The sequence below is a fragment of the Trichechus manatus genome, unplaced genomic scaffold (assembly GCF_000243295.1).
Source record: "Trichechus manatus latirostris isolate Lorelei unplaced genomic scaffold, TriManLat1.0 scaffold00027, whole genome shotgun sequence".
Classification (NCBI taxonomy): domain Eukaryota; kingdom Metazoa; phylum Chordata; class Mammalia; order Sirenia; family Trichechidae; genus Trichechus; species Trichechus manatus.
Genome location: NW_004443963.1, coordinates 23415027 through 23427968, shown reverse-complemented (window position 1 = coordinate 23427968; position 12942 = coordinate 23415027). Strand labels below are relative to the sequence as shown.

Here is a 12942-nt window from a genome sequence, read left to right as displayed (position 1 = left end):
TTTAGGCTACCAGTGAGTCACAGACCGCTTGTGTCACCCAGGGATTTTTACATCAACTATAGGGTTTTTGTTATTAAGAGGTTGATAAAAATTGTATTTACCTCTTTGAAGTTGTTAGGGGTAGAGTAGAGAGAGTGTCTTCTCTTATGTTAAGTGTGGAGGCTCTGGGTGGTGCAAACGATTGATGTACTTGGCAGCTAACCAAAAGGTTGGAGGTTTGAGTCTACCCAAAGACTTCAAAAAATAAGCCATTGAAAATCCTATAGAGCAACTTCTGCTCTGACATACATGAGGTCTCCATGAGTTGGGACCAACTCAGTGGCAGCTGTTTGTTGATGTTTGTTTTAATTGTGTGTATGTTGATATATTATCTGATTGTTATTGCAGAGTAATAAAGAAGGCATTACAAAAGTTTATTATTAAAGGTATATCTAAAAGGATGGCAATCACCTATAATAAATTGATGTTCTGAAAAACCAGGCCTAGTTTTGAATGACTTGCAGAATTGTGTTACCAATAAGGGAGGGCAGCGTTGTAGAAGTATCAGACCAGGGGATATAATCAGAATCATCTGGGGTTTTTCCCAGAGAGAGAAAGTTTATAATAGTCATTAAAAATAAATACAGTTCTTAAAGAGTAACTAGAACTAAATGCAATACTTAAAACTTGATTGGATCTGTTTAGATAAAAACACACACATACAGGATCCATATAGGGCGCTATGAGTCAGAATCGACTCGACGGCAGTGGGTTTGGTGTTATACACACATATCCACAGATAAAGCAAGTGGGATAAAATGTTAGTAAGTGATGGTTCTTGAAAGGTCAGCATGGGTACATGGTGGTGTTCATTAAACCAGACGTACGTTTTGTTAATCTCTTTGTTACAGACACCCAAGCTGGCGTAGTGAAGAAACTCAGGAACGGGAACGGTCGAGGACAGGAAGTGAGTCATCACAGACTGGGACTTCAGCTGCATCTGGCAGAAGTAAGTCAGACCAGCTTGGGTATCATATTATTGACATTGTCCATAACCTATCTGGGGGATGTGTGGAGCAAATTATGCAGAGACTGGGGTATTCAATTCAGTCAGCTCCATGAACGCTTTATTTGGGTTAACATGGACTAAGTTTCACATCTCCTGCTCTGAGAAATGGGCACCAGAAGAGATCCATTTAATAAATAATCTGCCACTAAAGAGTGTGCTTGACTATTAGATTTGCCTCTTCATTTTATGTCTTGACATCTTAGAGTTTTGTTTATTCAGAGCAGTATAGGCCTGGAGTGCTCTGTGAGCTGCATCCAGAGTCTCAACCTATGATATTCCAGTCTTGATTCTTCCTCACTTAGTTTAATGTACTGACTGGTCACAGGCACTTTCAGTGTTTAGGAAACCTGAATGGGTCAATTATAACACGTCCTTCCGTTATCATGATCCAGTGTTTTTTAAGATCTCTCCTCTCACCTCTAAATTGGTATGTACTTGAGCATTTCAAAACATGGCTCAAGGCTGAAGTAAATTGGAAATTGATCCAAGTGTTACAGGAGTTATCTGGAAATTATTCATACTAGAAGAGCCTCTTAGTAACAGGATGGAATACCTCTTTGTAGTTAGGTAACAGTGTGATGTTTGGTTTATTTGTGTACCTACTTTTTTAGAGCTTCTAGTTTTAAGAAGACATTTGGTGCCCTTTAAAAAAACAAATGTATATGTTGTTTCTCATAAAAGTATAAGTGTGGTTGTAAACAATCACATCACTGTTTTATATAGTGTGCACGCGCGTGCGTGTGTGTTGAGCTTCTCTGAATTGAATTTGAGCAGTGATTCCTGGAGTAGTTTGGGGTTTCGCGATGATCTCCTACGCATACGTATACATGCCATTCGTTCTCCAAGTCAGAGCATTTTAACACTGAAAATGTAGAAAGGCCAAAATTCTGAAATAAAAGATACTCCCTCATACCCAAGAAAGGTAAAATCTTTGAGATGTATACGTAGTCATTATTTTTCTGTGTAAAACATTTTTTCTCAAAAATCACATTTGAAAACCACTGGTTTGGGGGTAGTTCTGTTAGTAGCCAAATTATAATCTGTGTTTAAGAATAACAGTGGAAAGAGGTAAACTTGGATGTGTGGACCATTTTCTTCTCTGTTGAGATCCTATGAAGATGGCTTGTACAGTAAACTTTTTTTTCCTGATAACTTGATCTTCCCACTCTGACTTCACAGATGCACGAAGGAGAGAGAGTGAAAAGTCTCTGGAAAATGAAACATTCAGTAAGGAGGAAGATTGTCATTCTCCAACTTCTAAGCCTCCCAAACCTGATCAGCCTCTAAAGGTAATGCCAGCCCCTCCACCAAAGGAGAATGCTTGGGTGAAGCGAAGCTCTAATCCTCCTGCTCGATCTCAGAGCTCAGACACAGAACAGCAATCCCCTACCAGGTGAGTCAGCTTGGAAACACAGCAGTTGATTAGCCAGAGTCTTACATATTGTGGTATCAGATAGAAAATGCCCTTTATTATAAGTTATGCTGTCTTTGGTCCCTTAGTTCAGAGTCAGTCACATGCTGGAACCGGCTCATGAGAGCCAGTTGTTCAATTTTTCAGAGTTTTGATAGATGGTTAACATTACTTGATAGCTTGAAATCAACCATGATGGGAGTATTTATACCACAGAAATCTGCAACTGCTATAAATCAAAGCAAATTCTGTTTCCCCCTTTGCCTCATACCTGGCAGTGGCCTTGAGTCACTTCATGTCTCTGAGTTTTAGGATTCTTATTTGTAAAATAGAGAAGAATAATATCAACCTTGCATATGACAATGAGTGTTCAAATTACTGCTTTTATTGTTGTTTTTCTAATATTTTAATGTTCAAAAAAATAAGTATACATATTTTGGGATCTCTGTAAAGCTTACTGCACTTGAAGAATGGTTGTTTCTTATCTCTTCCCTCCCTGAGACAACTGATGAGTATGATTACATATGTTTTCCTTCTAGTGTTGGGGGGAAAGTAGCTCTAGCTCAGCCATCTGAAGAAGGACCATCAAGGAAAGGTAAGACGATACCGAGGGGAATGGGTTTTTCACGTAGAATATGGTCTGAATAAAATGGCTTACAGAGGAGTTATGAAATTTTTATTTTTTGTGTATTTTGAACCTGTTTTTGTGTTAAAGATTCTTTGGTTATCTGCCTTTCCTTGCCAGTAGAGGGCAGGAGTGGTCTCTTTGGAGAAAGCATGGAGCCCTGCCCTTTCCTGGTAGAGCATTTCTTTAAAAGGGAAAGGAAAAAAAAAGAAACAAACAAACAAAACGGAAGGAAATTAACATGCTCAGCCCAGATTAGAAGTGTCACCACTGGCAAGGCCAAGGTCACTACAGAGCATCATAGTTATTATTTCCAGCTTGCTTTTCATGATGGTGTAACACTACAGTGGAACTTTTTAGTGAGGTCCTGTTTGGTTGTTTTGTGTGTGTGACACAGAGGACATGGGAAGAAAGCCTTAGGAAGGAAGTCTGGGTTGGGGCGAGGTTTAATTTCCTTCAGTACGTAGGCACACACATTTCTTCAGCTTAAGGGAAACCTAGGAGAAGAGAGAGTATGTCTTTTACCTGCCCTTGATTTATTTTTTCTTTGTCAAGCAGATGAAAATAAAGTAGATGGGGTGAGTGTCCCAAAAGGCCAAAGTGGGAACTCCAGCCGTGGTCCAGGAGATGGAGGGAACAAAGACCACTGGAAGGAGTCTGATAGGTATGCTTGCTTATCATTTGTAAATCTTTTATCCCATGCTAAATACAGATGTCTTTGTAATTAAGAGGAAACCCTGGTGGCACAGTGGTTAAGAGCTACGGCTGCTAACCAAAAGGTCCGCAGTTTGAATTCACCAGGCGCTCCTTGGAAACTCTATGGGGCAATTCTGCTCTGTCCTGTGGGGTTGCTATGAGTTGGAATCGACTCGACAGCAATGGGTTGGGTTTGGTTTTGTAATTTAAGAAGTTCTTGGTTCTCTAAGCACTGCCAGGTCTCCTACTGTGAACAAACTAAAGTCAGCCAATAAAGACAGTTAAAATTCTGAGAATCTAGAAATAGTAAAATGTCCAGATAGCAAGGACTGGTGACTGGAGGTATCCGTTCAATGCCTCAGAGCTGTGTGTGTATGGGGGGCAGGGGAGTCCTCTTCTAGAGATGTGGTTTTGTGCTTAATCTCTGCAGGAAAGATGGCAAAAAGGATCAAGACTCCAGATCTGCACCTGAGCCAAAGAAATCTGAAGAAAATCCAGCCTCCGTAAGTGTTAAAGGCTTCAATTTTTTTCAGCTCACTTTTACTCCGAAATGCCACTTTTAAAGGATTTTCACTTTTGCCATTGGACTCCTTAACATTTGGGACTACAAGTAGAGTGGTTGGAAATAAGACTTTGGTGTTTGTTTGAAACAGTAAATGAAGTCACATACTTGATTTTAGGCATTTCATATCTCAGCCACTGGGAGCTGTCAGATAAGGAATGACTGCTTTTCTTGAGCAGATGGGCTCCTTGATGTCTTGACTCTCACTCCTTCCAAACAGCCATGCCTGCTCCTGTTTCTTTGACCTCTTTTACAGATCAGAAAACTCTAGAATTAATGGTCTTGGGTGGTGAAAGATGGTGGATAAATTGGTTTTCCCTTTTTTTTTTTTTTTTTTTTAAACCTTTGATTACACTCATTCCTTCAAGGAATGAAGGTAAAAGGTGTTATCTGACTACAGTGAGAATGTATTTGCCTCTAACCCCTTTCCCTTAGCCAGTGGGAAATGCTAATGAGCAAGCAAGTGGGTGTAATCTGGGTTGTCAATCCCCATTTGCCAAAGTATCCATGTTCTGTTTTTTGGGTTGTGATGTGAGAATTCAAGGCCTTTATTATTTTGTCACTCTTCATCTATTACAGAAGTTCAGTTCTGCAAGCAAGTATGCTGCTCTCTCAGTTGATGGTGAAGATGAAAATGAGGGGGAAGATTACGCTGAATAGACCAGTACATCTGTGCTTTCTCCTGGTTTCTCTCCATCCTGGAACATTCGAGAGCAAATCAAACCTCTGTCCAGACACGACAAAATAAAACTCACCATCTCCTGGAGACCTTTCTTAACTTTTTTTTTTTTTTTTTTTTTTAAATGAAATTCTTTTGCATGCTGCTGCAGCCTTTAAAGTGTTGAACTAACTGGAGAATCACCAATGTAGCCAGAGAGAAAGAGACACAGCTTTTAAAGGAGAAGTTGTACATTTTATGATACCATGCAGTTGCCTGTGTGATTAGTGCCTAGAGGCCTCCATTTAGCAGAAATGGTAACAACAGTGATTCAATGTCTGGAATCTGGTTGGGCGGTAGGGCAGGTATAAGGAAGAGTGTGAGAGTTCTACCTTTTAATTCTTACTATCCTATTGTGGCATATATGAATTCTGAAACATTATCTGAATAAATTATCCATCCTTGAAAAGGTAGGTTAAACAGTCTCTGAGGTTGTTTTAGTCTCCAGGAATCTCTTGATCCCTGGGACCAGCCTAGGGGGAATGCCTTCATTTTTACCCCCCAGGGGGGTAGTAGGAAGTGAATCTGCAGGCCTTTGTGAAAGAATAGGACTGCTTGGTGACCAAAATATATGGGAAAATCAAGAAGCTATGGGAGGTGTTTCTTTTGCACCAGGTAATAGGGAAATGGTATGACCTCCAATAAACACATGAATGGTTTTTTCCTGGAGCAGGAAGCACTTAGGGGTTGTGGGAATTCCTGGGTCTTTTATGTGTCCTGGTTTTGCCCTTTCTAAACACTATCCTTTCTGAAAGTTCAAATGTATCCAACCTTGAAATTTTTAAAGGTTTAGACTTGTCATTGTCTTCGTGTTCCTTACACTGTTCCTTATTGTTACATCCTAGAAAATCAGCTTCTGTGTAAGTCACAGATTTTAGGCATTTCATATCTCAGCCACTGGAAGCTGTCAAATGAGGAATCACTGCTTTTCTCAAGCAAATGGGCTCCTTGATGTCTTGACTCCCACCCCTTCCCATCAGCCATGCCTGCTCCTGTTTCTTTGACCCCTTTTACAGATCAGAAAACGCAGAATTAATGGTCTTCAGTGGTGAATGAGGATAGATAACTAGGAACAGTTAAATTGGGAGACTTTCTTAACAACCTTGATTTTTTTTTTTTTTTTTAAAAACACATTTCCTTCTGTCTGATAATCCCGCACCAATGTTTTGATTTATAATGTGGCCTAGACCAGTGTGTGTGAGTGTGTGTGTTTTTTAGCTTCCCTTGAGAGAATAAATGATGATGGAGAGAACTGTTTAACAAGGTCCTGGTTTCTCTTGCAACACAGTAGCTTAAATTGCCTGCTTTTATGTGCGCCTTTGTACGGGTCAGCTTGGTAGGTGGTATCCTGGTACCTGCAGAGAAATGACACCTTGGTCTCTTGTTTGCAAGCCTTTCTCCCATCAGTCCTAGGCTAGACCCTGTCCAGCCATGCAGGGGTGCTGGTTTGTTTGCTGCAGCAGTGAGCATAATGAATCATTTACCCAATGGACATGAAAGCTCTTCCAAGTAAATTAATTTTAAGTAATTGGCATGGATTGGCTAGTAACTAGGAAGTGGGCTTTTAGAGAGATACACAAGGTTGAAAGTGGTGGAGTTTTTTTTTTTGTTTTGTTTTTTTAAACCATTTGCTATAGATAATGAGAAGGTAGGGTTTGCCCTCTTCGTGTCTACTCTCCTTCCAAATAGTTGTATCCAAAAGAGCTATTCTTTCCCATTCCCCTACTCTGCCCTCCTGTTAAAGCAGAAACGGATTGATTTATGTCCAGCTCCTGAATACATGTAAAATTTGTACAAAAATATCTTCTATGAAAATGATTTGTAATCTGTAGACTTGATACCTGGGAGATACCTTGAGATGTAAAATCCCCATCCTTTGGGTTGTGGGTTTTTTGTTTTCTCCAAATAAATCTGATCTTTAAAGTTCATTTTAATGCAGAAATTCTTTGACATACACTCCCCACTCCCACTGCTTTTTACTGAACTCACACTGACAGCCCAGCCTGCTCCATCCCCACCATCTCTGAAGTTTCAGCACTAGATCCATTTTGTGCAAGACTAGAGGGTAAGGTTACAAGGGAAATCTATTTTAATGCTTACTGATGCCTTAAAACTGAGAAGTCACATCCCAGCTCTCCTCCAATTTAACCTTTACTATCACCTGAGCTTGTCTGCAGTATACTGTTTGTTTTAGTCATGAGATGTAGTGGGGATAAATCTTCACATCCATGGGTCAGTGCCTCTGCAAACCCCTGCTGTGACTTCAGTCCAGAGGTGTTAACTTTGCTGGGTTACCCCCAACAGGTGGGATGAAGTTCTGGTTGATGGGTTGCTCTGGGCTACCACAACTGAGGCCACTTTTCTTCCTTAAAATAATCCCTCAGACCTAGTAGGAATTTTCCAAATAAAAGGACAGACTGGTCATTGTTGCAAAGCAGGAAAGGAGTTAGGACAGTGTCAAAGAGAGTCCCTGAGGTCACGAGGGGGTGGAGCATAGAAAGGAACTCAGGAAACCTCAGTCAACATTTTGGGAGACTTGGAGCCAAGGGATGTGAAGGGAGGGGGAAGCACAGTTACACTGCTTCACCAGGCCAGCTGGAGCAGCTGCTCTTTGTGCATTGATCTCTGCTCTCCAAAGTTAGCGAAGTTGAGGGGTAAGAGGCTCAGTGTGCTGTGATGATACAGAAGCCTTTCACAATGTGGGTATAGGTAGGGAGAAGGAGGTGCCCCTGACTAGGCTGCCTGTGGAACCTACAAAGCAGCAATGCTTGCTTACCCAGCTCCACCACAGAAGTGGTCTCAGTCACATGCATTCTCCAAGCCTCCATTTCGAGCCCCTCCGCTCCTGTGGAATACTGAGGTCTGGGTAAATAATGGTGAAAGGACCGACGAACGTGGGAAAGGCTGACTTGAAAGAGGATTATGCTGGTTGGGCACAGAAAGGTAGGGACTAAGACACTCCCTGTACTATGTCCCTAGACGAGTACCACCAGTTGCTGTTGACTTGATTCATGGTGACGCCTGTGTTTCAGAGTAGAGGTTTGCTCCATAGGGTTTTGATGGTTGTGATCTTTCTAAAGCAGATCATCAGGGCTTTCTTCCAAGGTGCTCCTGGGTGGGTTCAAACCACCAGCCTTTCACTTAACCATTTGTGCCACCCAGGGGCCCCTAAATTTCAGGAAAAGTTACAGGCTCTGCCATGCCCCACATCCTCAATTATATAAGGATGTGTGGATCCTCCTAGAAGCCCAACAGCAGAAATGGATCCCAGGACTAGCTAGCTTTCACTGTCAGTTTGCTGTAAATCTTGAGCGACCAGAGGGTGGGGGAAGAGTTGGGGTACAGTAGCTCAACTGTAGGCTGGGCAATTCCATGTGTATCCCAGTCCACGGACCCTAGTTTCCCCTAAACAAGCACTAAGCATGTTCTGGGTTCTGAGGCCATGAGAGTCCCAGTAAGTGCTGAGGGAGTCACCTCAAGTGCTACTCAAGTGCACAGCATCTGGTTTCTCAGGAAATGGCAGAGCTGTACATCTGCTCCTGAGAAGCATTATTTGTCAGATACCCTTGTTTCTCAGCAACCATTGTAGCCCCTAGGGCCGCAAATGAAGGGGGAACTTGCCTTCTCTCACCCGCCCCACTCCTCAAAAAGGGGTTTAGAAGAGTCGAGCTGTGCTGCTCCCTGCCCAGCTGCAGCAACCTCCCGGTTGGACAATACACCCTCTGTCCTCGAGGCCAGGAGATCCGCCTCTGGAGTCAGTTCAGCCCCTTCCCCCACTCTTCCTGGTTCCCAGTGCCTAAACCCTCCACTGAAGTTCCCCTGACCCAGTGCTCTTCCAGCCAAGACAGTCCCACACCCTCAATGCCCCCTTTTCTGTAGCACCCCTGCCCCTGCCAGGATCTGAGCACACCCAGTCACAGGCATGGGATCACCCCAGACTATGGAAGAAGAGGTTCAGCCTTTGGTGCCAAGATGGGCTGCCTTCTGCATAGTCAAGGTAAGAAAACCTGCATGGAGGGAGGGTCAGAGGGTATCCCTAGAATTGTTTCACCCTTACTGACATCCTCCGGGCTGTCTCCTTCCTCTCCCCCTCCCTTCTGAAGGTCCCGCTGTTTTGAGCTGTTTGTTAATCAGGATGGTTGGCTGGGCTCCATTCACTGCCCATTTTTATTTCACTCCCACCAAGCCACCTCCCGTAAAATTTTTCACTCCCAACCTTTCTCATCAGCTTCTTTCCTGCAGCTCCCTTCCCCCAACCCCTTTAGTCTCCATGTTGAGAGCAGGATTCAAATTTGAGCTGGGAGTTCAGCTACCTGTCTTGCAACTCTCTCCCAACTTTTTGGGACCTCAATATGGGCCCACCAGGCGGGGCAGCAATACCAGTGTGTGTGAGGTCCTAGCTCTACCCACCTCTCTGGAATCCAATCCTCTTCTCCAAGTCCCAGTCTCTCCCTCAATACCCCCATGGCATGCATCCTAGTCTCCAGCCAAAGACCCTGATGAACGTTGGGAAGGGCAAGATGTTCAGAGCCAGCTGTAGGCTCCAAAGACATAAAGAAATCTTCATATCTTCTATATCTTGATTATGTAATCAAATCTTGCCAAAATACACAGGATGACCTTCAGTCCTGCCCTTTCACCAGTAGCCTCCAGTCTCTGCCATTCTTCTTGGTCTTCTCTTAACTCTGCCTCTCACCTCCTCCCAGTGCCTCTCTACACCTTCCCTCTGAGCCCCCACCATATTCCCACCACATTACCACCCCCAGCCCCCAGCTCTTCCTCCATTCCCCAGTGACTTGATGATCTAACCTCTGAAACTGCTTATTGGACACCAACTCAGCCAAGAGCCACACCAAAAAAAAAAAAAAAAAAAAAACTCTTTTGTTTTTTTTTCTTTTCTGACACATAGTGACCCTACAGGGCAGAGTAGAACTGTCCCATAGGGTTTCCAAGGAGTGGCTGGTGGATTCCAGCTGCTGACTTTTTTTTTTTTTTCTGACACATAGTGATCCTACAGGGCAGAGTAGAACTGTCCCATAGGGTTTCCAAGGAGTGGCTGGTGGATTTGAACTGCTGACTTTTTTTTTTTTAATTATACTTCAGGTGAAGGTTTACAGAACGAATAGTTTCTCATTACACAGACAGTAGGCATATTGTTTATGACATTGGTTAACAAACCCACAACATATCAACACTCTCCCTTCTCAACCTTGGAGGACATTTTTTCTTTTTTGGTGAAAATATACATAGCCAAAAACACACCATGTACAATTCAGTGACATTGATTACATTCTTCCATTTGTGCTGTTATTCTCACTACCCTTTTCCAAATTATTCCATCACCATTATCTTCAACTCACTGCCCCCTAGGCTTCCCATCAAACCTTTTGAGTTGCTGTTGTCAATTTGATCTCACGTAATTTTTTTTTTTTTGTACAGAATAGTTTCTCATTAAACAGTACACTATGCCCTATGACAATGGTTAACAACCTCACGACATGTCAACACTGTCCTTTCTCAACCTCAGGTTCCCTATCACCAGCTTTCCTGTCCCCTCCTGCCTTCTAGTCCTTGTCCCTGGACTGCTGTGCCTCATTAGAACCGTTTCTGTCTTGTGGGGCTGTCCAATCCCTGGCTGAACAGTGAACCTCGGGAATGACTTCACCACTGAGCTCAAAGGGTATCTGGGGGCCATACTCTCGGGGCTTCTCCAGTCTCTGTCAGGCCAGTAAATCTGGTCTTTTTGTGTGTGTTAGAATTTTGTTCTACGTCCTTCTCCATCTCTATCCAGGACCCTCTGTTGTGATCCTGGTCAGAGCAGTCAGTGGTGGTAGCCGGGCATTGTCTAGCTGTACTGGACTCAGTCTGGTGGAAGCCTTGGTAGCCGTGGTCCATTCATTAGTCCCTTTGGACTAATCTTTTCCTTGTATCCTGTTCTCTTCATTCCCCCTTGCTCCCAAAGGGATGATACCAGTGGAGTATCTTAGATGGCTGCTCACAGGCTTTTAAGACCCCAGACACTACTCACCAAGGTAGAATCAGAACATTGTCTTTATAAACTGTGTTATGGCGACTGAGCTGGATGTTCCCCGAGAATATGGTCCCCACAGCCCTCCCCCCAGAAATTCAGTTTGGATGTGTCTATGGAGCTTCCATGACCTTTCCTTGTACTAGTTGTACTGGCTTCCCCAGTATTGTGTACTGTCTTACCCTTCACCAAAGTTACCACTTATCTATCGTCTATTTAGTCCCCTCCACCCCTCCCATCCCTTGTAACCAACAAAGATTGTTCCTTTTTGTGTGTAAACTTTTCCATGAGTTTTTACAGTAGAGGTCTTACACAATATTTGTCCTTTTGTGATTGACTTATTTCACTCCGAACTGCTGACTTTTTCGTTAGCAGCTGAGCCACTGCGCGACCAGGGCTCTGTCCCAGCCACACCAGCCCCTGCCAAAGGCCAGTCTCTGACGGACCCACACTGTTACCATGCTCTCCTTCACGGTCTCTTCCCTGCCGCCAGCTTGGACTCAGGTGCTCCACCCCCTCGTAATCAGAACCAGATTTCCCAGCCTCTGCCCAAGGCAAGATGAGAACAAAAAGAGACCCAGCTGAAAGATGGGACAGGGAGGGACAGAGGGCCTTAGTGCTGGTGGTGCTGGCTGCTTTAAGCAGGCACTGGGCATTAAGCCTTGGCATTAAATTCTCAGAATCCAGAATCTGCCTCCCCTCTTCCCCGCGCCCCCCCCTTTCCAGTTTTCATCATGGAAACTCTAGTGGGGAGGGTGAGGGAGAGAAAGTTTCAGGAAGTGCTCACTGCTAAAGAACGTTAGGGGATCTGGGAATGGCAATAGTCTCTGAGCTTTTAGGGAGACATCCCCTCTTTTATTTCTCCCCTCCCCTTTCCCCTTCTGGGTGGCACAATTCAAACCACCCTCAGGGCCCATTAGCTCAGTTTCAGGAAGCTCTTATCCAATACTAGACCCAGAAACTGCAAAAGAAGGGAATGAGGTTAGACTATAGAAAGAACTTCCAGTATCATTGGGAAAGCCTGAGACTTGAGTTAAATGTGAGGAAGACTTTCTTGAAAAGAAGTCTCCTAAGGAGTGGGAATGACCGCCCAGCTCCCCAAGTAGGGCAATGGATGGGATGACTGGAGCTGCATGTGGGGTGGGGGTGGGGAGGCATTGGCTTGATTGAGAATGATGTGGGGTCCTCTGGTGTGAGCCCTTTAGTAGGTATAGGTGACAACAGGGAAGTCTCCTGTGAGGCAGAGGACCAGGGAAGGGTGTCTGGTGACTTGGGACACAAGTAACACCAGGTGTCTTCACCTGATTCTGGCGCCCCGTGGGCAGATGGCGCTTGTCCCACCCGGCCAGGCCGCGGGGGGGTCCCGGGTGCCCAGTGCCAAATAAACTCCTTTGGCGGGGGGGGGGGGCGATGTGGGGGTGAGGGGGCTGAGAGAGGGCGGGCAGTTCTGGGCACTCTTGATTCTATTTCCTGCAGGGCCAATGTCCACCTTTTCTTCGGCGTCTGTCTGGCTCGGGTGTTTCTTTTTGCCTGTGTACCTCTAAGTCAGTCTCTCTTCGACTATCTGTCGCCATCTCTGGGTTTCTCTTCGTCTCTTAATTTTCCTCTTCCCGTGTTCTCCGTGCCTTTTTCAAAATCTTTTTCCCGATCTTTTAGTGTCTTCCTGTCTCCGAATCTCTGCCTTCCTCTTGCTTCTTGTCTCTTTGTGAGTCTGCGTTCGCGGGAGAAGGTGGAGAGAAGAGGGAGAAAGGAAAGAGGCCGAAGGGGCGGGGAGCGGGCGAAACGTGGGGATTGGAGACGGGGCGAAGGAGGGAGGGAGGGAGCGACGGAGAGCGCGGCCGCGGCCGCGGGGAG

At 44.5% G+C, this 12942-nt stretch overlaps 1 protein-coding gene across 2 annotated transcripts in view; it reads left to right on the top strand.

The window, feature by feature from the left end:
- Positions 1–6988, top strand: part of EIF4B (eukaryotic translation initiation factor 4B) — a 38617-nt gene extending 31629 nt beyond the window's left edge. For both annotated transcript variants that reach the window (XM_004373998.2, XM_004373997.3), the window contains 6 exons: positions 891–988; positions 2228–2441; positions 2999–3054; positions 3643–3748; positions 4211–4283; positions 4922–6988. In XM_004373998.2, the coding sequence (XP_004374055.1) occupies positions 891–988; positions 2228–2441; positions 2999–3054; positions 3643–3748; positions 4211–4283; positions 4922–5002 (628 nt within the window). In that variant the 3' untranslated portion in view covers positions 5003–6988. The remainder of the gene's footprint in view (positions 1–890; positions 989–2227; positions 2442–2998; positions 3055–3642; positions 3749–4210; positions 4284–4921) is intronic.
- The last annotated feature ends 5954 nt before the right edge of the window (positions 6989–12942 follow it).